Raw genomic sequence first — 26330 nt, 5'->3', positions numbered from 1 at the left:
TTCAAGGGTAATTTTGTCCAACTCAAGCATTGCAGCCTTGAGTTTTGCCTTTGGAATGTAACTCTCAGTGCCATGTGTAACACTGATCTTAATTTTGTAACTGTAAACCTCTGATATCAGAACTCCACACATTTTCTTTAGTTTAAAATTGATGGTCTGTCACAATACTGAGTTTCTTATATGTAAGTCACGCAGTCTGGATAGTTAAAGGTTGCAAATCCACCAAGGAGGGAAAAAAAAACCAAGTAATTTTAAGTATTAATAGTATGATCTCTCTGCTGTAATAGAGTGGAAAGAAGAAATCTCAAATGGTGAGCGCGGAAATGTATCTCCCCGGAGTGATTTGCAAATGTTTCCAGGTACACCAGTTGTTGCTAAACCTCCCAGCCATACAGGATTTCAGTCATACCTTGGCGCCCTCTTTGCCATAAAATAGTCCACATTATCAAAGGGAAAAAATGGTAAGAAATTCAAATAAGGAAAGCCAGTTAGTGAATATCCATCGGCAAGGTCAAGCTTATTGACCCAAGTCACAGTGGCATCTCAGAAAAAATGGGAGTGGTGGTTGGTCACTCTTCCTGCCACATGGGAGACACAGACTTGCACAAACTCTTGGGAAATGAATGACTTCCTCTGGAGAATGCTCAGTCCCAGGTGAAAGTTGCCCAGAGTCCTCATTCGTCCCACAGGGACTCTATCCACAGTGGTGCTGGAGTACAATGAATGACACTAAGAGCAGAGGTGCACCCAGGGCTACCTTGAGATGTACTAGTTTACTGCTCTTCTTCAATCCTAGGCAAATGCAAAGGATATTTCTTTAAGAAAAAAAAGGTAACATGGCATTTTTAGAGTCTAGAGAGCTTTGGTAAGGAAGTGGCTTAAAGGGTTCTGTACAGCTGGAGTGTGGGATAGAAAGGCATGATGACAACCTTAGTACATGCAGAAGACAGTAATATTAAGAAATGCAAGAAATAGGTAGGTCTCATTTATGTAGAGACTAAATAAGACTCTGCTAAGAGGGAAATGGCAGAGGGGAGTCCTGGGATTCCATTGCTGGCCACGAGAACAATGCTGGTTAGCGCTAGACCAGCCTTCTTTCTGCTTCCAGTCTGGTCAACAGGTTTCATTACATTGTCCAACAAAGGAGAGCATCAGCATTAAAAATTGAAACAGGCCGGGTGCAGTGGCTCATGTCTGTAATCCCAGTACTTTGGGAGGTCAAGGCGGGTGGATCACTTGAGGTCAGAAGTTCAAGACCAGCCTGGCCAACATGGTGAAATCCCGTCTCTACTAAAAATACAAAAATTAGCTGGGTGTGGTGGCGCATGCTTGTAATCCCAGCTACTCGGGAGGCTGAGGCAGGAGAATCACTTGACCCCAGGAAGCAGAAGTTGCAGTGAGCAGATTGCACCACTGCACTCCAGCTTGGGCAACAGAGCGAGACTGTGTCAGAAAAGAAAGGAAGGAAGGAAGGAAGGAAGGAAGGAAGGAAGGAAGGAAGGAAAGAAGGAAAGAAAGAAAGCACTTGAATCATTCTGGATAAAGAACATTGGTCTTCTACTGATTCATCCTTGAGTTGAGAACTGTAGAATGTCACAACACAGACCACGTCATCTGCACATGGAAGTCCGTGGGGCTGCAGACACACCTTCGGCATGCTCCTTGGCTCAGTGAGTACTCAGTTTCTACCCTGGGCTTCCACCAGATAATAGTTTTAGGGTGCAGAGAGAGACAACTCCCAAACAACATCCTATTCTTCTTTAGGGCTAATATTGACAGAGTTGCAGAACTGCCTGGCATAAGAGTTGGGGTGTTTTTAGAACAAAAGGGCTATACCCACTCCAGGTACCCACATGCTTGGCTTGCCTTTTTGTATCTGTGAGGAAGGGAGTGAAGGCTCCCTGGGTGGCCTCTTTCAGGATATGTCACCTGCAAGGTCACCAGGAAAGAGACATGCTGCATCAGAGATACTGAGTCTGAGTCAGGTGGCTTCTCATCTGACATCCCCCCTGGAGAGTTCAGATGCTTGACAGTAGAGGGGAAGTCATTCTCTCCCTGGTGGGAGCAGGCAGTACACACAGCACCGAATACATGTGTATGCTCTACTGTCTTGGCCAAAGCCACTTCACAAAAATACAATTCTTTTGACACACGGTAATGAGAAAACATTTTCCCTCCTATTTAATCATCAAATTGTGTCTGCTTTCAGGATTCATTCTGGGGACATTATCTGATTTATACATTCATAAATAAGATTGTCTTTCCATTTTATGGTTGGTAATCTGGAAACAATTTTATGGTTTAAGTAAATGACAGCAATGGAAACTTATGCAGCCTTCTCCCAGGATGAAATTGTAGGAAGTGTGTTTTAAAGTTGAAAGGGAAGAAAGCAAAGTGCCACGGAAGAAGAGAAATGAACACAACCCTGTCATTTTATTGCAGGGGCAATTTTGCATGCTCATCATCAGAATATTAAAGACATTTAGGCTCATTCTTGCCAATATCACTTGGTTTAAAATATGACAGGACTGATATAATTACTGTTGAAAAGATGGCTTAAAAATGATTTCATAAACCATTTTATATCATTCCACAAACCATATTTATGTGATTAGTGTATATGGTTAACTAGTCATTTAATGTCTTAAGTCAGCTTGGCTGAATGAGTCTTCTCATGATCCAAACATAATATTAATAAAAAACTCAAGTCACATTCAGGGAAGTGCTATTTCCAGTGTTAAAACGATTACTCCAAACAACTTTCCTGCAAGCTCCATGTCTGTCTGTGAAGAGGAAGCAAAATTCATACTGTTGGTGGTCTGCTCTGTCTTTGCAACACAGAAAAGAAAAAAAAAATCTGTGTTTAGGGGATGATTTTTAACCAGTGACTCCATTTACAGAACTTTTTTTTTTTTTTTTTTTTTTTTTTGACAGGGTCTCACTCTATTCCCAGGCTGGAGTACAGTGGCATGATCATAGCTCACTGCAGCCTCAACTCACCAAGGTCAAGAGATCCTTTCGCCTCAGCCCCCCCAAGTAGCTGGGATCACAGGCACGCACTGCCTCACCTGGCTAATTCTTTTGTATTTTTAGTAGAGATGGGGTTTCACCGTGTTGCCCAGGCTGGTCTTGATCTCTTGGACTCAAGCGAGATCGGCCTCCCAAAGTGTTGGAATTACAGGCATAAGCCACCATGCCTGGCCCACTTATATAACTTTTTGATTCAAGTTTCACCTTGATTTTTTTTTTTTTTTGGACTAGGGACTTTGTACTGATCAAGGCATCACTAAGCCTGAATTAAGTCCTTATTATATATCTAAGTAATAGCGTAACACATATGAGGCTGGCGAGTCCCCTATTAAGAATCCCAAAGGATTTGTTCTTAAATATCCAGAAGACGTATTACAGGAGATGGCTGAAACCAGCTAGCCGAGCTGATGTGATTAGCCCCTAGTCTGAAACATGAACCTTCTTAACTAGTTAGGGGATTATTTTTAGCCAGTGACTCCATTTATATAACTTTTTTTTTGGGACAGGGTCTCACTCTGTTCCTAGGCTGGGGTACAATGAACATGATCATAGTTCACTGCAGCCTCAACCCACTGTAGTCAGTAACAACTGCATTATTCTGCTCTTCTGAGAGTCCCTACTAGGTGGTTCCTCCATTTGCTTCTAGTTGTAAATTTTGCAATTTTTTCTTTGTATTCCTGCTCATTCCCCCTCATCTCTCTTCACCAGAAAGTGTTATATGGTCAATGAGTCAATCAACAAATATTTTTGAGCCCTTAATATGTGCTAGGTAATGTGCTAGCTGCCGTGGATACAGCAGAGGCAAAACACCCGCTTTCCCAGGCAGTGCCTTTCTTTCACAATGTCAGTTTTTTTCTGGGAGAAATCTATCTGAACTAAAACTCTTTAGTCTTGGCAGTGCCGAAGGCATTTTCCAGAATGCAATAGTGAACAGGTTTAAAGCGAGGCTATGCCCTTGTTTGTTCATGCCCTGACTCTGGTATGAGGGAAAAAAAAACCAAAACCTAAAGTAATTAAAGACTGTTTTCAGATGAGTTCAACAAAACAAAGGAATTCAAATTGTCTGAATTTGTGGTAAAGCTTCAAATGTGACTCTAAGCAATGAACTCTCTATTTCTGCCTGAAGTTAACCTATTGGTGGAAAAGCTGTGTAACTAAAGACATTGTTCCCCAAACTCCCAATACATTTAACTTCTCATTGACACATTTAGATCTATTTGGGAGACATTGGTGTAGTTGGCGGTCAGGGCTGACATTTCTTCTCCCTAGGCCCTGTGTTCATGGCATGAGCAAGAAGACTGGGTATGTTCTGTCTCCCCTAAAAAGCACTTCAATCTTTTGTCTCGTCTGATGTCTCAGCATCTCCCCTGCTTTGGAATTCTTGACTATCTCATCCCTAAGTTCCCTACCGTTATCCAGGAAATCCCTCCCATCCCTGGGTGATCAGCATGGAACTGTGCTCCCATCCACCACACCCCAGCTGCCATCCTTTGTAGATTCAACATCCATACTTACAACCCCTACAGAAATGTGGCACTATAGAGCCTCAAAATCTTTACAGCCATCCTCTGACCTTGAATTCTAACTCAGAATGGTGTTACTGTCTAGATCTGAAACTGCAAAACCCCTTCTAAGTATGGCATTGTTTTGTTGTCTTCATTTCTCTTATTCATACAAACTATTTCTTTATCTGCAGCCTGACCTTACTTTCTCCACCTTCGATACTGTCTGAACAGTCTCTGGTCATTTCTCCTGGCTCTTACCCAGGTTGGACGCTGAATACTTTCAACATTATCCCAACTGAACTCCATTGCATCTGGGCTATTTTTCAGCCTTACTGTTCCCATGCTATACCAATATTGCTTTCTGAATGACAGAGCAGGTAATAAATGAGAAGAAAAGGCCCCCTGTGCCCCTTCTATTTCTTCCTATGCCCTCTCCTTCTGGTAATCTTCAAGGAGACAGAGTTGGGGGACAACTCCTTATTCGCCAAAGGGGCTCATCTAAAATGTTCTGCATTTAACTTACAATGCATGAAGGTAGACACATTTAAGGACACCTGTAAAAAACAGGCAAAAATAAAGCTCCATTTACAAGGATCTGGAGGAAAAAGCTATTTCTAAGCTTTCTTCATAAATTCACTGAGGTGTTGAGAGAATGAAAACTGGCAATGAGATGTGGAGAGGGAATGCTGTGGAGATGATGGTACTTTCGCTAATACATAGTTCTTTACATACTCCTAGGGATGCTGTTTATTTTCTTCAAGGCCTTGGGAGACAATTGATATCATGTCAATTTCAGTTCACTTCCACCATCGCTTTGCGCATGAGCACCATGATGGGCGCTGAGGGTCAGTGATGCTGATGCCTTTCTTCCTGATCCTAGGCTTTGGATGACTTGGCTTAGTTGGGCATGGTGGCTACAGCCCAGTCAGGATTCTGTGGGGTTTCTCTGTGCTCAGTGCTATCAATAAGGTGCTCCTGGATGATGGAGACGGAGCAATAGCCTGGGGAAGAACAAGTTCTTATAAGAGGTGAGATGTGAATGATGCTGAAAAGAATAGTAGAATTTATCCAGAGGGAGAAGAAGAAGGGGAAGGGAGCAGTGTTCTGAGCAGGGTTCCAGGGCAAGCGCAGTAAGCCCTAGACCAAATACAATTTAGTGGAAGCAAAAACAGTGGACCAGGAATTAACCCGGATTTGTGCTCTGATTCCATCCTTACAGCGGTGTGACCTTTCTTTCATCCATTAATCCAACCGACATTTATTGAGCACCTACTGCATACTAGGGAATGCTCCAGGCACTAAGGACATAGACATGAACAAAACAGACAAAACTCTTTGCTTACATGGAGGTTACATTCTACTGACCATTAGCAAAATAAATGCTAAACCTTAGACACCAATGAACATGAAGGAGTAAAAAAAATCTGGGAAGAGAGATAGGAAGAAGAGCTGAAATTTTACACAGGGTGAGCACACAGGGCTTCACTGAGAAAGTCACTTTTGAATAAAGACCTGAAGGAAGTGAGAGAGCAGGCCATGTGTGCTGTCTGGAGGAGGAACATTCCAGGCTGTGGGAAGAGCAGGTGCACTCTCACATATACACTCCGCCCAAGGCAGGAGCATGCCTGGCAAGTCTGAGGAGAGCTGGGAAGGCCAGTGTGCCTGCAGTGAGGGAAGGAAGGGGAGGGTGATTGAAATGATGTCAGAGGCGCAGAGGGTTGACCTGGCCAGAGTTTGTGGGAAGGGGAATCACATCATTTATTCTCCACACCAGGACACTTCAGAAAGAGGGCAGGGGAGCCATTGGTCATTGCAAGTATTGTACAAGGACAACAGGGATGCCTGGGAGCTGTCCCAGTCCAGCTGAGAAGGGCATTCTCCCTACTTGTATGTCATCTTAGGGACTCTCGTTTTGACGCTGAGTGTGATGGGAACCATGGGGAAGTCTGAGCTGAGGCTGGACATGACAGGGCTCATGTTTTAACAGGGTCACTCTGGCCCCTCCACTGAGAACAGGCTGAAAGTGGGCCGGGACTGAGTGGGGAGACCTCTTGGGAGACCACTGTAGCAAGTCAGGTGAGAGATGGAGGTGGCTTGGCCCAATGGGTAGCTGTGAAGTCGAAAGCAATGGCTGGAGCCAGGAAACCTCTGAGTACCGTTCTCACTGTTCTCTGGGTCTAGATGTCCAAATGCAGGGTTGAGGAGACAGCAATCAAGATGACACCAAGGTTTTTGGCCTGAGGGACCTGATATGGGGACGATAGGACTTTATTTTTGGGCATGCTGCATTCAAGTTCATTAACAGACATCCATGGGGAGATACAAATCTCCACTCAGAATTCATTTAACATCTCTGAGTCTCTGCTTCCTTAACCATCAAACTGGGAAAACAACTGCCTTACCTGTCCCAAAGGCTGTCACCCTACAGAGTCATCGAAATGAGGGCAAATGAGAAAAACGTGCAGGGAAGCACATTATAACCTGTAAACCACTGAAGATGTATAAGCCTTCATGATATCCCTTTAAATTCATTCATTCAACAAATATTTCTTGGACCAGGCACAGTTCAAGATGCTGGGGGTATGGTGGTAAAAGCACAGGGCTTGCCCTCATGGAACTTACATTTGGGACACGGGAGACTGTGGGGGAATGTTGCAACTTCAAGTGTCATGGCCAGGAAAGGCCTCCCTGAGTTGGTGGCATTTGGCAAAGCCTTGAGTTTGGAGAGGAGCCAGTCAGTTAGACATTTGGTGGAAGAATGCACCAGGCAGAAGAAAGAGCAAAGGTGAATTCTCCAAGGTCAGAAAGTCCTGGACATGGTCAATTACAGGAAGTGAGAGAATATGGAGTTGAGTTCTTGTCAGGCCATGGAAAAGGCGGAACAAACCCTTATTCTGTAGAGGATAAGCCATCACAGAAGGCCCCAACCCCTTGTTAAACAGGGGTACCCATTCTTTCACACCCACTACCCACAGAAATCCAGCCTCACTTAGAATCCTGGAATTACATAAGTTTCTGGTTGGAAGGGATTTACATAAATCCCATAGGTCTTCCCATTCTGGGTCTGTGATCTTGACTGAAGCAATTAAAAAAAAAAAAAAAAAGACAGGCAGGTCCAACCAGGAGGGCCAAGCTCAGTCCCCACCAGGCCTGGTGTTCCTGCATGCACAATTGGCTTCCGAGGTTCTAGCAGTGCTCTGCCCAGCACAGCAAATGCGCTTGGGGAAGGCTCCAGGCAGCCTTTAATCTATTTCACAATTCTATTTCTGTGTAGGCTGTTCTGGCTGGTACCAGGAAAGAGTCCCAAGTCAGGGATAAGGACACAATCCCCCTCAGATCTGAAGGACTGGCACAACTATATGGCTTCATGGTTTTATGTCAATGAAACATTTGTTCATAGAAAACTTTCCAGTACACAAAGTGATCTAATAGCTATTTTCATTTAAATTGCACAGAACTCGGCCCTCTGCCAGGCACAGTGGCTCACACTTGTAATCTCCAAATTTTGGGAGGCTGAGAGATTGGAGGCTTGCTTAAGCCCAGGACTTCGAGGCTGCAGTGAGCTATGATTGTGCCACTGTGCTCCAGCCTGGGAGACATAGCACGACCCCATCTCTAAAATAATAATACATTAAAAAATAAAAATAGGCCGTGTGTGGTGGCTCACACCTGTAACCCCAGTACTTTGCGAGGCCAAGGTGGGCAAATCACTTGAAGTCAGGAGTTTGAAACTAGCCTGGCCAACATGGTGAAAACTTATCTCTATTAAAAATACAGCCGGGCGCGGTGGCTCAAGCCTGTAATCCCAGCACTTTGGGAGGCCGAGGCGGGTGGATCACGAGGTCAGGAGATCGAGACCATCCTGGCTAACATGGTGAAACCCCGTCTCTACTAAAAATACAAAAAACTAGCCGGGCGTGGTGGCGGGCGCCTGTAGTCCCAGCTACTCGGAGGCTGAGGCAGGAGAATGGCGTGAACCTGGGAGGCGGAGCTTGCAGTGAGCCGAGATCAGGCCACTGCACTCCAGCCTGGGTGACACAGCGCGAGACTCCGTCTCAAAAAAAAAAAAAAAAAAAAAAAAAAACAAAAAAAAACCAAAACAAAACAAAAAAATGGCCAGGCGCCGTGGCTCACGCCTATAATCCCAGCACTTTGGGAGGCCGAGGCGGGTGGATCACTTGAGGTCCAGAGTTCGAGACCAGCCTGACCAACATGGAGAAACCCCATCTCTACTAATAATACAAAATTAGCCAGGCGTGGTGGTGGGTGCCTGGAATCCCAGCTACTCTGGAGGCTGAGGCAGGAGAATGGCATGAACCCAGGAGGCGGAGGTTGCTGTGAGCCGAGATGGCGCCATTGCACTCCAGCCTGGGCAAGAAGACAAAACTCCGTCTCCAGAAAAAAAATTAGCTGGGTGTGGTAACAGGCTTCTGTAATCCCAGCTACTTAGGAGGCTGAGTTAGGAGAATTGCTTGAACTTGGGAGGCAAAGGTTGCAGTGATCCAAGACTACACCACTACACTCCAGCCTGGGCAACAGAGAGAGACTGTCTCAAAAAAAAAGAAAAAAAAATATATATATAATATAATATAATATATAAAATAAAATATAAATAAAAAATAATAAAAATATAATACAAATACATATATATACACACACACATAAAATAAAAATAAAAAAAATTGCACAGAACTCTTGAGTAGATTATCATCCCCTTATTAGTATAAAAGACACTGAGGCTCAGCCAGGCAGGGATTTTCTTAGGGAAACAGAGCAATTAGCCTGCAGGCTGTCTCGGATCCAGCACTCTCTGTGGCACTGAGCTGCCTCCCTTAGTGACTCACATCTGGGGTGAGGCACTTCACTTCCTGCTGGCTCTCTGCTGGGTGACTAGAGCCGCTGCTCCCCAGGGCGAGCCTACACCCTGCTTTATGAAATCACCTATTTTGCATTTTCTTTCTCTTCCCTGAGGCTAATCTGGAACATTCATGTTCTGGAAGTGACATCTCATTTTTTGCACAGGTACAAACAGGTAGGAATAGCAGTTGCTTCATATTATGGACCACCTGAACACGGTCAGCTAATTTACCTTCAAACGAGAGACAGTGTCAGCAGAGATGGTCTCTTGAGTGGACCTCATGGTGACTGTGGAAATGAACTCCCCACTCCTGCCTGCTTTAGAGCTGTAAATCTTAGGGTGGACTCAAAAGAAACAAAATAAGGACTCTTGGGGAAAAGAAAAAAAATTGCTATATTTGGTCTCTCTAGTGCATTTCCCTTTTGTTTTGTCTTCTTAGTTATTTGTGCTTGCAAAGACAAAATGTGAGGGGAGCCATGGCGAGTTCAGAGCTGAGGTTGGACATGAAAGGGTTCATGTTTTAACAGGGTTACTCTGGCCCCTCCACTGAGAACAGGCGGCAGGTGGGCAGGGACTGAGTGAGGAGACCTTTTGGGAGACCACTGCAGCAAGTCAGATGACAGATGGAGGTGGCTTGGCCCAGCAGGTGGCTGCGAGGTCGAGAGCAATGGCTGGAGCCACCCTCAAGGCAGCATGATAGCGAAATGTCATTTAACTAGAGTAGCTCCTGTCCTTGGACCTTTAGGAAGTCTCCTTGCTGTTTCTCCTGCTGTAAAGTCAGGTATTAGGACACGGTATTCTCTAAGGTCTCTTTAGCTTTGAGGATGGACAAGGAGACAGAGGAAGTATTTACTGGTGATAGAAGTTGGCCCTGTATGAGTATATATGGACTTTTTTTTTTTTTTTTTTTTTTTGAGACAGGATCTCGCTCTGTCACAATAGACTTTTTTTTTTTGAGACAGGATCTCGCTCTGTCGCCCAGGCTGGAGTGCAGTCATGCAATCACAGCTCACTGCAGCCTCCAACCCCTGGGCTCAAGTGATCCTTCCACCTCAGCCTCCCGAGCACCTGGGACTACAGGCATGTGACACCACACCTAATTTTTTAAAAAATTTTTTGTAGAGATGGGATCTCACTCTGTTGCCCAGGCTGGTCTCGAACTCCTGGGCTTAAGTGTCCCTCCTGCCTCAGCCTCCTAACGTGCTGGAATTACAGGCATGAGCTACTGCACCCAGTTCAATACACACTTTTTAAGATCTGCGATTTTTGAAAGTTAGAATTCATGCTTAGACTCAGATATATTTTTTGAATCACTTCATTCATGAAAAATGAAGTCTAGAATTCAAATAAGGACAAGTGTAATCTCCATGGTTTCCGCCAGACAGAAGGACAAGTAAATCACAAGAGAGGCTAAACTGTGTGTCCTGTGCGTCAACAGAGTCTAGGATTATCAGCTCCTGGGCTCTTTTGATGATCCATCTTTAGGTTGGGTGGGAACCCCACGATTCTGCATTAAGTTGATTTTGCCATCTCTTCAGGAGGCTGACTCTGTACTTAAGCTATTCCTCTTCTCTTTGAAGAAGTTCTAGTTGACAAAGGAAGGAGTTATCTGAACCTCACAGTATTTAGTTTTTTCTGGCTTAAGTTTCTGGTTTCAGACTTAGGACTTCTGATTGACAGCACCTCGTGAATATTCAAAGAAGATAGAGAGGCACATTTTAATTGATCTAATTAGTGACAGACGATGCCTTTTCCTTTTGAGAGATTGGTTTGTTTAAAGTAGCACACAGACCTCGTGGCTGCCATTCCATTGGCATTTTTGACAGAGTATCCCTGGTGTAAGAATAGAGCTAGCTTCATAAATTTGTTAGTTGGTCTGGTATGTTTATCAAATATCTGTTGCCTGAACTCAGGAGTCTAACGAATTCAATATGACTTAACCATGCAATTCCATTCCTGTGAATGAAATAACAACAGTTGGTCAGCCTTGATTTCTGAGACTGGCAAAACATCATATCGAGATGTCATTTTTATAGGTACCTTGATGGTAAAAGTATAGCAAATTTTGGATACAGACTAGTTGGTCTTGCCCAAATGACATCTTTTCCTTTCATTACATACATGCCTTAAATTCTAGACCATCTCAATGTTCTCATGAAGGCTCTCAGACCCACATAACTTGGGGAAAATGTTCCCTTTTCTGAATTCATAGCAATTACTGTCTGTATCACTTCTTTGGAATTAATTATGTACAAGCAGACCCCAAATTATGGCAGGCTTGTCATTGAAAAGTTTACTTGTACTTTCATTGTTTAGAACTTGGAATAAATGGTGGTTGGATTTCCAGCTGGCCCACGGAAGCCTCTTTAACCTACAATGTATTATTAGCCCTGTCGTTGTTCCTCATTGTTTTCAAGGAAAACGTGTCCTGACTTCCAAGCTGGACTTTCGGAAGCTGGGAAGAGATCTTTCACTGGAGTTCAAGCCTCTGGGGGTGGCATGTGACTTGGCATGTCCCCTTCTCTCCTCCCTGACTCACCAGGAGACATTGTCACTCTGGATGTGACAAGAAGAGCATCCCTGGGCATCACCAAAGCCAAAAGAAATATCAAGTGTGAAATTCTATGATTGTGGTTGTTTCTCAAAAACAGGTATTCAGTAGGCGTTTGTAACTCAGAAGCTTCCTGTACTTAACTGTGACAAAGCTTATATGTTTATATTAAGCTTTTAATATTTTATGACTGTCTTCATGGTTTATGTTCCTGGTGTACAGGAACCATATAACCATATCTCAGTTTCTTTGTATGCAGCAAATCATCCAGTCCACAGCTAAGCATATAAGAGCAGCTCGATAAACATTTATTGATTCACAATTACAGCTACATGAAAAAGCAATTCAGACAAGAGCTGAATCAGTCAGGCACTATTAGGCATCAAAACAGATAACCTAATGATTTCATGCATACCTGGTTTAGCTGTCTTTACCTTCAGTCTTATAGCTCAGATGCAGTTTTAAAAGGATGCCCTGAACCTAGCTTGAATTTTTGCCCCTGGACCTAAGCAGATGTGCAACCCTGACTGCTTTCCTGAAATGAACTTAAAAGCAGCTCTGATACTCTAAACATTCTAATTTGGATCTGTAAGCCCAGCGCATTCTATTCTGTGTTCACATTTAGTTTAATTCTCTTACCCTTGCTCCCTTTATGTGTTTTCTGATATTATATTAAAAAATGTCTCTCCCTGCTTCTTCGGGCAGTTCCTTATCCTAGCCAACTCTGTGTATTTACATTCCTGTTTAGTAGTACTTACTAGAGTACTTTGCTCAGACTAGAAACTCTTGACCACTTAGTATATCCCAGGCTGGCATAACACACTGAACTGCAATGAGTTGTTGCATCCTATGGGGTAGATACTATTATAATCTCTATGTCACAGAGGAGCAAATGGAGGCAGTGCAAGATGTGGTATTCTGTCAAAGGTCCCAGCTGCTAGCAAGTGTTAGAACTGGGATTTGAACCCAGGCACTCTGGCTTGGAAGTCCATTACAAGTTTGGTTGATGAGCATATTGATTGACCCGAAGGTAGTCATAGCAAGTTCTATCAATAATGAGTTGCTTTATGAAAAGGAAGAGGGCAGAATGGAGGTAATAACTGTCCTGGTCCTTGCCTTACGAATGTCACCATTTACATTGCTTGAACATGGGGTATTCTTTCATTTCTCTATTTTATTAAAAGTAGAAAAAGTTCAAATTTCCTTTAGAGCAACATTTCTGAGCTGGGGCGTTTTGCACCCCCTGGGCAGGGCATTACAACATCTAGAGATGTCTTTGATTATCCTGGCTAGGGCAGGATTGGTGGTTGGTATTTGCTACTGGCTTCCAGTGGGTAGAGGCCAGAGATGCTGCTAAACATCTGCTATGGTTTGGTTTGGATATGGTTTGTCCCAACTAAAACTCATGTTGAAATGTGATCCCCTGTGTGGCAGTGCTGGGAGGTTGGGCCTAGTGGAAGGTGTTTGGGTTATAGTGGCGGATCCCTCACGAAGGGCCTCTCGCTGTTCTCAAGGTAGTGAGTGATTTCTCGCTCTCACTCTTGAGAGATTGGATTCATTCTCTCAGTAATGAATTTGTTCCCCTGAGAGTGAGTTGTTATGAAACCAGATCCCCCTCAGGTTTCTCCCTCTTTGCCTGAGTCCACTTCTCCCTTGACCTCCACTGCCATGCTATGATGCAGCACAAAAGGCCTTGCCAGAAGCCAGGGCCATGTCCTAGAACTTCTCGGCCTCTAGAACCATGAGCTAAATAAGCGTCTTCTCTTTACAAAGTACCCAGTCTCAGGTATTTTTATAGCAACACAGAATGGACTAAGACAACATCCTACAATGCACAGGACAGCCCCCTATAGCAAATTATCAGGCCCTAACTGTCAACAGTGCAGAGGTTAAGAAACTCTGCTTTACCGAGATGCTAAGTCTAACTACTTAGGATATCTCTGATGTGGCTCACTTTTTACTATACCAGCAAGAAAGGAAAACAATTAATCCTTCTTTTCCCATCATTCAATCTGACTGTCCTCTAGGAGAATAAAGCATGGTTTAGGAAATATTCAAAGGTCTTCCAGTCATAGTGAACATTTTTCAATGACATAAATCCAAATTTAGACTTGCATTTGATTAACTGTTTAACCAAGGATCCATCTCACCCCTAAAAGTTATCAACACAGTAACACTGAACTCTCATAAAACGAGAAAGTGATGTGAAATGATTAAAAGTAGACACAAGCGCCAGTTGCCATGTGGGCTTCCTTCTGTACATTGAAGGTTCTGCTAAGTCTAGCATGTCTCAAAAATCATAACAGAAACTCAAGTTGCTTGCTTTTCTGTAGCTATAGGTGCTCAGAATGGGCAAAATTTTTCTTCCTAGTGTAACTCTATACTAATTTGTTGAATGTAGCTGCTCTAGGTATAGAATAGTGTAAAAATACAATCTCAGTTCAAGTTTACTGTGTCCTGAAAAATCAATTTGGAGGAATCCATTATACATTTCGAAGGCAAGGTAGTCACTTTGCAATGAGCACTCCTGGATTTTGAGTGTTATTTCACTAAAGGTATTTTACATTACAGTATATGATCCAAACTACAAATAGAAAATAGCAAAACATAAATGTCCTAGAATTTTACAATTCTTAAGGGCTGTTTTATGTGCCATGAATAGAAATAATGATGTTGTTTAATGAAGTAATTTTACAACCTAGAGAAGACAGAGCCTCGGGCACTAAGCCATTTGTCACACATGGTCTCCTTGGGCAGTCTCTCCTAGTCACTAGGACTATTCTCTACTTGGAGTCCTAGCTGAATGGAAGTCACTTGGGTACAATCACTTCATCACTCGAGATTGCTTTCTTTTATAGAAGCTCAGACACTAGAATGGCTGTTCTGAAAGTCAAAGGCAGCTATGATCTGTCACTATACCCCAAAGTCCCTGGTATTCCTGGGAGCAGAACCCTACCATCATGTGAATGTTATTCCATAGACACTGTGTTCTCCAGATATTCTAGATGCAATTTATTATTACTAGGTGCTCACTGAAGCATCTTTAGAAAGAAAGAGATGCCAAATTCATTAGCACAAGGTATGTGACTAAATATAAGACTCAAGACTCAATTACTTAGTCTTGAGTGAGCTATTTTCAAGTCAACAGAGCTGTTACCAAATCATGTTCCTTCAAAAAGCTACCACTGGATGTCTTCAAAGTATGAATGTGGAAGGAAGAATTTTTCCCTCTGATTTCTAATGTCCCGCAGTTATTTGGACTATTATATTGAAGTGTTCTTCAGAACAGCATAGGAACCCAGCGGTGCCAACAGAAAGCACAGCCACCGATTTCTCAGCCTCCCTCCTGTGTTTTTGCAGCTTCACATCTTTGATGTAAAATGTTACTTGAGAGTCTCGTATGAAAAACATTCTCAGATGTATTTGCTTTTTAATATTATGAAATTGCAACAGAAATTGGATTGGTTCTTTATAGGACCCTGTGCTCATGAAGTTAAGCTTTAAGGGGTTGAAAACTTTAACAATACTTACACAGATTAAGTATTTCTAAATAACATCATGGCATAGATGAGACAATGGACTATAATTTTGTGCTTCAGTAATTGTTTCTGATGTTCCTGTTTTTAACATTTTTCTTTGACATAGTACTCAGATGCATTGAATAAATGAAGTATACCAAGAACGTTGTCCTCTTTCTTCCCCTATTTCTGCATAATTGTGCTAATATACTAGCTAGGGCAGTTATATTTAAAATGGCATGTATATATTTAGCAGCATAATTATGCAAATTCTGTGTTTATGATTGTAAATATCCTTTAGGAGCAGTTACTTAGCATGTAGTCCTGAAACAATTTTTGAAGAATTCTGGTTAAAATGTTTAGAATTCACTCCTGAATTAACTTCTCTGTTGTGTGAAGGTGGGCCTTACAGTTCACATTTGCAAGGCAGAATAGTGCACAGTGGTAAACAGTATGGAATATGTAGAATTCTTTAATAGTCCTGGACATTTTATGCCACTTACTGGCTTTGCGGCCTCGGGCAAGTTACTTAACCTCTCTGAGCCTCAGTTTCTGCATCTGTGAAATGCAGATGACGATAGTACATACCTCACTGGGTTGTCATGATGATTACATCATATAATGTACAGAAACCACTTCGCATAGTGCTTGGCTCATAAAAGGCTCTCAACAAACGATAGGTGCCATTCACCTCCTTCCTACACATCCCCCAGGAATGCTACATGTCAGCCTAGTTACCAAGATATCTAAAAGGGTTCAGGGCCAGATTCTGAGCTGTCCTTGGAGGAGGAAGTATGGCATGAGCTCCACCCTTGTTACTTTGTCCATGTAAGAAACAATGGGGGAAGCACATAGGAGTGCTGAGGACAAAAGTTCCAGACTCAAGTTCTTTTGACCAGAGAATTATTCTTCACCTTTGACATGTGTCTGAGTGGAGTTAGCAGGGAGTGTTTAGGTCTTTCAGCAATAGTGACTCTAAATGTAGACAGACAGAGAGAGAGTGTGTGTGTGTATGTGTCTGTGTGGGGGTATGTGTACGTGTGTCTGTTTCGTGTGTGTCATGTGTCTGTGTCTTTGTGTGTCCATGTGGTATGTGTGTGTCTCTGCGTGTCTGTGTGTCTATGTGCAGGTTTCTAGGAAAAGAGAATCTAACTAGCCCACATATAACCAAGCACTCCAATTCCACCCTCTGGAGATAAGCTGATTACAGGTGGGGAGTCACCTTGGCAAGATGTATGAGATAAAATTCTTCCTCTGCTATTTCACATTATGGGGAACGAAAAATGTGAACATGTAACATTACATTCATAACTACAATCATACGTCAGAACACAGTGGTGATAATGACAGTGTATTTTAGGTGAATATTCATCTGTTTAGTCAGTTTTTCTTATATTTGTTAAACTGGTAAGAGAATAATTTAGATTTTCTAAAAAGGTTCTCTAACATGTAAAACTCAAGTCCATAGAATTTTCTGAAATTTTACAAAATGGAAGTGTCTGAGGTTGGCAGATCTTTTTTAAAAAAAGGGAGTGGAGGCTCTAAAAGAATACCCACAGCACCAAAAGCTAAAATCCTTCAAGATTTTGATCCCATACAGAGATGACTCCACAGGTCAGCAGAGGGTTTGTTTTTTTCTCTCCATAACTAAATCTCTTGAAAAGTGAGGCTCAAGGATGTACATTAAGTTGTGTATGTGTGGTAACTACATGGGTGACACTGAGCTAGGTTCTAGAAAGAAGGCGCACACCATCTTTGGTTGGCCAAAAATTTTGATAATTTCAGCACTACTCCCCAAAGAATATTACATCTAAACTAATCTACCTTCATGCAAATTCAGGTTTTTACCATCCAAGAACCAGGGTGGAAACAGTTCACTATGATCATGGCAAAATCAACTCCTGATGCTCTTCCATCTACAACAGGTCAGTGTGGGAGGCAGGGGGATGATGGGGAGGATGGATTCTGGCTCTCAACATTATATGCAGGAGACAGATTGTTTTTACGGTTTCCTGGACTAAATTCTTGCTCCTGTCAGTTCCATCCCCTCAGTGACATACCATTTTCCAACCAGCACCTCACGGCCCACCAAAGGGGACAGGTGTGTTATCCTTTCTGTAAAGTATGCAGCACAGGCTTCCAAGACTTATGGCACATCTTGGTAGATTCCTCTCCAGATGTCACAATGGTTTGCTCCAATGAACCGCTACAAATATTTATCCTATACCCTTCAGCTGTCTGTAGTGATGGGAAGAGTCCCTTTCTTTGATGCTTAGAATTTCACTTCATGAAGACTTCGAAAAGGAGAGAATGAATACTATTTTCTAATTCTTATATTTTCTTAGTCCTGCATCATCAAGCCAGTCACTGTTGTTGTTATTCTAACTACATGAGAGAGGTAGAACTTTTTGTTTCATTAATGATCCCAAAACTTTCATGTTCATTCTCTTTCCATCTCCTGAAATCTTTCTGCTATGATATTCCCAGTAACTGAATAAATAAGAAGGGATTGCCCTTTCATAATAAAACTGTGCTAAAGAGGACTTCAGGACTTTCTGACTTGTGTGTGAAAATAGTAAGGTAGACAGGTCACATTCCATTCACAATTTTGGCCTTCTTTTTATATGGTATGTAACAGTAAGTGATATTGACATTGTTTAGTGAGAAGCAGTGGTTCTAATAAGGTATTGAATAACTGAGTATCTGGACATCTTATTTGTCTTTTTTCTTTTTGACACGAAATCTCACTCTTGTTGCCCAGGCTGGAATGCAATGGCGTGATCTCAGCTCACTGCAACCTCCGCCTCCCAGGTTCAAGTGATTCTCCTGCCTCAGCCTCCCGAGTAGCTGGGATTACAAGTGCCTGCCACCATGCCTGGCTAATTTTTTGTAATTTTAGTAGAGACGGGGTTTCACCATGTTGGCCAGGCTGGTCTAGAACCCCTGACTTCAGGTGATCCACCCGCCTTGGCCTCCCAAAATGCAGGGATTACAGGCATGACCCACCGCACCCGGCCTGGACATCTTATTTTTCATACCCTTTAATTCATATATAACAATAGGTAGCAGCATGCTTACACATCTTTTGGACTCAATTTCTTTGGCTAGATTTTTATGATTATTTTGTTGACTTCTTTCAACCAATTCAGGCTAGAGAAATTTCCTTTATCAAAATAAGCTTTTCTATTACTATATGAACTTTGGAAGGTTTTCAAGATAGAGTAGGAAGCATCTGAACTGGTAAATTATAAAATATATCTATTTAAAAAGAAATTCAAATCCCCAGAGAGTCTTTCACTAGAAAAATTTTGCTGATTTCAGCACCACTCCTAGATAAGTATTAAATCTAAGCCACTCCATTTTCATGCAAATTCAGATTTTTATCCTCTTAAAAAATAGACACATTCTTTCCACTTCCCACAACCAGATGAGAACACAAAATTGTATTCCACAAGGAAAAACACAAACTGCTATTTCCAACAGTTAAAACTGAAAACCACTCCTTATTTTCAGCAGTAGCAGATCAATTATTATGACCTTTTGATCTTTTCATCGGGCTTCTGCTAATGACAATTTTCTTCCAAATTATTCAGATTTATACAAACGATAATGCTGTTAGATGCATGCTCCAGAGGCACAAGGAACTGATTACTATTGTTGGTGCACCTGTCTTCTTGAACATGGCTTCATGGCTGTAACCTCTGCCAGTTTAGAAACTCTTTGCAGACAACAGTGGCTTTGACACCACTCTGTAACCCCTACAGCATCCACAGGGCATGTTGCAGAGATGGGTGCTCAGACATTTATTCTGTCGGTTTGACCCCTGTAGAGCAGCCCATTGTGACACATGGGCCCAGGTACCACCCTCGGTCACCCTCACTGCACCTTACCTGGTCTCTCTGTCTTTGGGTATCGTTGCCGTGCTGTAAGCAAAAACTTGCTTCTCCACTAGAGGAGGGCCAAGGTCCACAAGGCTGGATAATCCTGCAGTGCTCCGTGGCTTTTCTATATACACCAAGGTGCCTGGCTCCTTTTTAAAGGCCTGGCGGCTCGGTGAGGCCCGGTCTGGCTGCATGGTGTGAGGCGGCCCGTGGGCATTATAGTGAGCATGCATGTCTATCATCCTTAGGTCACTGACTCTGTGAGGAGAGGCAGGCGGCGTTTTGGAGCCCAGTGTAGGCAAATGGCTATCTGGATATTTCCTTGATTTCTGTCTGTACAGTGATTGTTCCATATGCATTTCTGCTTGCATTGAAGGGTTACAATAAGCACTCGCTGACCGGATGGCGGTGCGGTGATATGCAATGATGTGGTCAGGGACATCCAGTGGGTGTCCACCATGGGATGAGGCTATGCTCATCCGTCCCTCGTGATAAAGGTAAGGATCCGCATAGAAACCCTCATTTCTGTACATTGCGATGTTTTTGCCACTCATGTCTTCATCCGGCTTGACATCTCTTCTTTCTAAAATGGCGCTTGGGCTTGGAGAGATGGGTCTGGAGACTGGCAGGCTGGAGATTCTGTCCCTGGGGATGGTGGCATTGCCAGGAACAACCATAGAGCGGGTGCCCCCATAAGGAATTCTGGATGGGGAGGGGGGCATGGAATGGGGCACCGGAGTAGACGGTGGGGAATTTGGAATTGCATGGGGTGGATGAGCAGTAGATCCGGGGCGAGAGGCCCCAGGGCCATCTCCTCTTGCATAAACAAGTTCTCTCTGCATCTGAAAAGAAAACAAAGGATTAGAAAGTTGACTTTGATACTCATGTTTCAAGAGAAGTCTCAGTGTGTAACTGTGTGGCTTCCGCTGCAAGATGTACACACCCTCATCCTGGAATCTGTAAATATGTTTCCCTACATGGCAGAAGAGGCTTTGCAGATGGGGTGGAGCTAAGGATGGTGAGATGGGAGATCTTTATCCTGGTGGACTCGAGGCAATCACAAGGGTCTTTATACGTGTAGGAGGGAGGCAGAGAAATCAGCTCCAGGGGAGATCTATGATGATAAAAGTCGAGTTAGAAGAGTTTGGAAGGTGCTATGAGAAGGGGCCATGAGCCAAGGAATGTGGGCAGCTCCCAGAAGCTGGAAAAGGTGAGGAAATGGATCCCGCTCTGGAGCCTCCAGAGGGAGGGTGATCCTGCTGACACATTGATATTGATGTGCAAAATCCACTTGGGACTTCTGATCTCCATAAAAGTAAAATGATACATCTATGGTGTTTTAAAAAATTATGGCGTTTTGAGCCACTAAATTTATGGTAACTTGTTACAGCAACCACAAGAAATGAATACACCTGATGAAGAGTGCAATTTTGTGGGGTTTCAGGAAAAAATAGTGTGGTGGCTTAAATTTTAATGTCACAGCTTCTTAGAGACGCTGCTTAATAAATGCAGGTCTAGTGTATCAATAGTGCTAATGTTGCCTCTTCTAAAACTTGTCCTGAGCACATTTTTCTACCTTTAGCCCTGGGAAATAGTAACCATGTTTCCCACCTTTCCAAGTGGATACAATCTAGGGAGATGAGCAGGGGGAAAGGAGATACATGGAGGAAAACCTGGAAGGTAAGTTTCATTCATTCACCAACTCTTCACTTGAGCCTATGATAAATCAGCACCGAAAGGCTGGAAGGAAATAATGAAGCAATAAGAGTACCATGGCAGTGGACCCTTGAAGAATACAATTTTGAACTGTGTGGGTCGACTTATTCACAGATATCCTTCTTCCCCTGCTACTCCTGAGAGAGCAAGGCCAGGCCCTTCTCTTCCTCCTTCTCACCTATTCAACATGAAGTTGACGAGGATGAAGACTTTTATGATGATCCACTTCCACTTAATAAACAGGAAACAGATTTTTTTTCTTCCTTATGGTTTACTTAAGAACATTTGCTTTTATCCAGCTTACTTTATTGTGTGAATACAGTATATAATATATATAACACACAAACTATGTGTTAATCGACTATTCATGTCATCTGTAAGTATTCTGGTCAGCAGTAGGCTGTAAGTAGTTAAGTTTGTGGGGAGGTAAAAGTTCTGCGCGAATTTTTTTTTTTTTAGATGGAGTCTTGCTCTGTCTCCCAGCGTGGAATGCAGTGGCGTGATCTCAGCTCACTCACTGTAATCTCTGCCTCCTGGGTTCAAGTGATTCTCCTACCTCAGCTTCTCAAATAGCTGGGATTACAGGTGTGGGCCACCATGCCCAGCTAATTTTTATATTTTTAGTAGAGACTGGGTTTCATCATGTTGGCCCGGCTGGTCTCGAACTCCTGACCTCAGGTGATCTGCCTGCCTCGGCCTCCCACAGTGCTGGGATTATAGGCATGAGCCACTGTGCCTGGCCTCTACACAGATTTTTTATTTTATTGTTTTACTGTGTGTGGGCAGTTAGCATCCCTAACTCCCACCTTGTTCAATGGTCAACTGTAATTTGCAACTATGCTACTGTGTTTAGCAACGGAGTAGAATGAAAAATACAAACTAATTCAGGATATGATGATTTCATATATTTTTGCTTTGATCAAGGTGCCACGGGGAAATGCCCACTGAGATTCTCCAAATAACTGAGGGAAGGAGAGACAAGCTCCACCCATTCTTCAAGTTCTATTGGTGAGGTCACAGGAGCCCACAGTCCCTATCCTGACTTCCAGGAGATGTGACAGACAAGAAGGGTATAAATGGATGGAGGGTGGATGAGGTAGGGACCTGAGGAGCGAGGTGGGGGCTCAAATGGCAAGAACCAAGATTAGCAGCCAAGAGACCCCATGATGTGGGTGACGCAGATGAGAGTAGGGATAGTAGAGGCACCAGGAGAAGGTTGAAAATGAAACAGAGCCTAATGCACAGGATACAAACTAACTGCTTCTTTATCATAAAAACTCATTGCATGTAGTAAAGGGTATTTACCAAGCACTTGGTAAATGCCTGGCATTATTCTAGGATGTAGTTCTAAACAAGCCCCAAGCTCCACGGAAACTCCCAAGCGCCATGGAGAGGGCACCTTCTTTCTTAAACTTCGTAGATGCTAATGCAGGAACAACCAGTGGGACTCCCATGGCTTCCTAATCTTGTTCCTGGAATGATCCAGCAGTGTAGAATCCCTGCCCTGTGAGTTGTACATAGAGAAGTGGATTTCATAATGAAAGTGACCAATGAGAAGTGCAAATAAGGTATGAATATGTAGCAACAAAATGGAGCCCTTTTTGAATACAGGACCTGGGCACTGCAGAATTGACCTCTTGGCTCCTGTAGGGGCTATTTCTGGGCCCCCTGGAGTTTGCAGACTCCTCCCTCACAGTCACAATTTTATCTCCACTTCCCCCTTATTCCCCTCCCAAGACGCACACACAGAGCTCCCACTATGATAGGCTGATCTGTTCTCCCTTCCCTAAACCTAACTTGTGATATGCTGATGCTGTCCAAAGTCTCTCTCCTCATGTCCTAGTTCTTGTGGATCCATACCTAGGTTTGTGGTCAGGCTCCAGGTGCGTCTGCTCTGCATGGCCCCTGCCCTGATGCTCCAGCCCATGAGGTCCTCCCTGCTCACTGGACACCCTCATGACTCAGATGCTCAGTGCTTTAGACCAGAAGGGACAGTCCCAAGGTCACTGTGTGATAATACACCTGATTGATGCTCATTCCAGGGAGGCTGAGCAACCCCGTGACACAGGTTTTGCAGGAGAGCAACACGGATCCTCTGTAAATACCTCTCTCACTCTGCCTTCACAATTCAGAGCCCAATAAAAAGCAATGTATGGCTCAGCAGGAAGCAGCACAGGGCTTCACAGGTCATAAAATACAGGAGGGACTGGCTCAGTGAGCAGCGGATATCTGGGCAAATTCCCCACATAATCAGATTACACAATGCAATAACCAACCAAAACCAACATCGAGATAAATTCATCACATCGACTCAAACATGCCACTGTTTATAAAGCACTACATGGTGTCCAAGGCAAATCACATACAACAAATGGTAGGTACTGTTGTCATTATTGTTATTAATTCCAGAAAAATATTTAAAATATGTAGAACTGTCTGGGCACAGTGGCTCAGGCCTGTAATCCCAGCATTTTGGGAGGCCGAGGCAGGTGGATCATCTGAGGTCAGGAGTTCAAGACCAGCCTGGCTAACATGGCAAAACCCCCTCTCTACTAAAAATATAAAAATTAGCTGGGCATGGTGGCGTGCGCCTGTAGTCCCAGCTACTCGGGAGGCTGAGGCAGGAGAATTGCTTGAACCCAGGAGGCGGAGGTTGCAGTGAGCCGAGATAACACCACTGCACCCCAGCCTGGGTGACAAAGTGAGACTCCGTCTCAATCAATCAATAAAATATCTAGAAGCCACTTTGTATGAACAACAGTCCTAACTAGGTCAATCACTATTCCCTGTTCTCTTTTCCTTCCTTAGCCACCTTCAGAATACATCTTGATCTGGGGGACTATGACCTCAATTAATCAGCAGAAACTTTCCTCTTTTTGGCAGGAATATAAAAAGGGACATTAAGATTCTAGGGGCTGGGTGCAGTGGCTCATGCCTATAATCCCAACATTTTGGGAGGCTGAGGTGGGCAGATCACTTGAGGCCAGGAGTTTGAGACCAGCTTGGGCAACATGGCGAAACCCCATCTCTACAAAAAATACAAAAATTAGCCAGGCGTGGTGCATGTGCCTGCAATCCAGCTTCTCAGGAGACTGAGGCACAAGAATTGCTTGAGCCTAGGAGGCAGGGGTTGCAGTGAGCCAAGAATGCACCACAGTACTCCAACCTGGGCAACACAGCAAAACTCTCTGTCTCAAATAAAATAAAGTAAAATAAAATAAAATAAAATAAAATATTCCAGGGAGTATAGAACTGTCCAGAAGGATAAAGAATATTAGTAAAAAGAAAATGTAAAATTTATTTAAATTCATAAAAAGTTGAGTACATGTCTTTGAAAACAGCAAAGGTATTTACATAGGTATTTTAAAAACATGCTTGGTGACGTGCAAAAAGTGGTTAGAAGATATATAAATAACCTTTAAAATGAAACACTTAAAGATCTAATTAGAAAGAATATCTCATTAGATTTTCTAGTGGTATGTGTAGATGAGATTAGAAAGAAATATAACAATTAACTTAAAGTAATTCTAATACATTATATTGGGCATTCATGTGGGAAATGTCGGTGATAGTCGAAATATTTGACAGCTAATATCCAGTATGGCAGGGACACCAACCAACCAGAATGGGACTTCAGCCAATGAGGATGGATGCTTGCCATGAACAGTCAGCATCCCGGATCTGGAGCTAATCCTGTGTGTCTTCCCTGCCCTGTCCACTTCAAAATAATCTTGCCATCATCCAAAAGGGTCATCAAAAGAGTCACCGTCAACCTGAGTTGTCCACAGTGGCACTGAATACAAACATTCGGTTATGACAGAATTGGTAATCTGAGGTTGAATGTCTCTATCAACATAGGTGACTTAGATGTTGGAAGTCTTGGCAGAATTCTTATGTTGGTTTGCCAAGCTATGACTGACTTTCCAAAACGGAGATTTAAAAAGAACCAGGATCATGTATTTCATCCTCGGCTCTAAATAGAGCCCAAGAAGAAAAATGACACAATGATCATTTTATAGAGTGGGAAAATTTGTTTTAAAACCACAACTAGAATGAACCCTTACGATCAGACAACTTGGGAATCCTACTATAAAAGACGGGGAGCAGCCTAAGGCGACCCGCTCTTAGGATGTGGGGGAAGGTAAGGGGACATCACTGGAGGGATGTTTTCAAGTCTTCAGTGTGATTTCCAAGGTCACACTTACAATAAAAAGTAGCATTTGGAGACTCCAGAATCTGATAGACTAAAGCAGCATGATGGTTAAGATTGTATAATTCACAATTTAAAACAAACCCAGCCTTTGATGCGGGTGTTCTTACTAAGGAGAGATCTTCCTAGAATCTATCACCAACACAGATTTATTTTGTTTTGGTTTTTAACTGTTACTTTGCTAATGAGTAAAGACATGGCATTAAATACATACTGGATTTTTCCTGCACTGGTACTCAAAGTCAGACCTTGTGGGAGAAAATTATACTAAACTGACAAGTAAAATAAATAAGCAACACACACACACACACACACACACACACACACACACACACACACACAGAGTTGCCATTCACATTAATATATCTTAGTCCCTTATTCTACCACTGATCTTTCTGATGCTACTAATCTTATCATCTCTTTTCCCTTAGTGAGTTTAAAATAACTAGCTATGTTCTATCATTGACACTTTTTCCCCACAGAATTTCAACACTAATGTCATAATGTAAGCTTTAAACAATTTCATTTTACAGCAAGAAAGAGATGACCGACACAGAGAAATAAAGATTCTTCCAGCGCCTTTTCTGAATACAACACAGATACCTATTTGCCATGTGCACCTAAGCCCCGACACAGAAAATGTTCATTCACCTGCCCTAGATATAATGTACGAACAAGACTGTTCCACCGCATTCATCTGCTCAGTTAGGCACTGTCATTTCTTCTTTCCATCACTGCCCAAACCTCTATTGTCTCTTTGTTATTTGAGTCCTTCCAGTTCTTAGAAAGAGGGTAGTTTCTTCAAGAGCCTCGTCATAATAGCAGGCTGAGAGGCTGGTGTCGCTGCCCACAGACTGCACACGGATCAAAATGCTGTTTACACCATACATCCGAAACACCAGAAAGTATCTGGGGCCATTTCCTATTAAGATCTGAAGTCTGAGTTAGAAATTCTTACATGTAGCTATATTTTATTTCCCAAAAGTACCATAAGTCAAATCGAATATCACTCATTCAGAAGTTTCTTGAAGGTAAGATAAGAAACAACATATTAAAATTGT

At 42.9% G+C, this 26330-nt stretch overlaps 1 protein-coding gene across 15 annotated transcripts in view; it reads right to left on the bottom strand.

Moving 5' to 3' along the window:
* Nucleotides 1-26330, bottom strand: part of KIAA1217 (KIAA1217 ortholog) — an 839027-nt gene that overhangs the window by 53437 nt on the left and 759260 nt on the right. For all 15 annotated transcript variants that reach the window (XM_050804835.1, XM_050804844.1, XM_050804834.1 and 12 more), the window contains one exon: nt 19353-20185. In XM_050804835.1, the coding sequence (XP_050660792.1) occupies nt 19353-20185 (833 nt within the window). The remainder of the gene's footprint in view (nt 1-19352; nt 20186-26330) is intronic.

This window comes from Macaca thibetana, chromosome 9 (genome assembly GCF_024542745.1).
Source record: "Macaca thibetana thibetana isolate TM-01 chromosome 9, ASM2454274v1, whole genome shotgun sequence".
Lineage (NCBI taxonomy): Eukaryota > Metazoa > Chordata > Mammalia > Primates > Cercopithecidae > Macaca > Macaca thibetana.
This window is presented reverse-complemented; position numbering and strand designations above follow the sequence as displayed.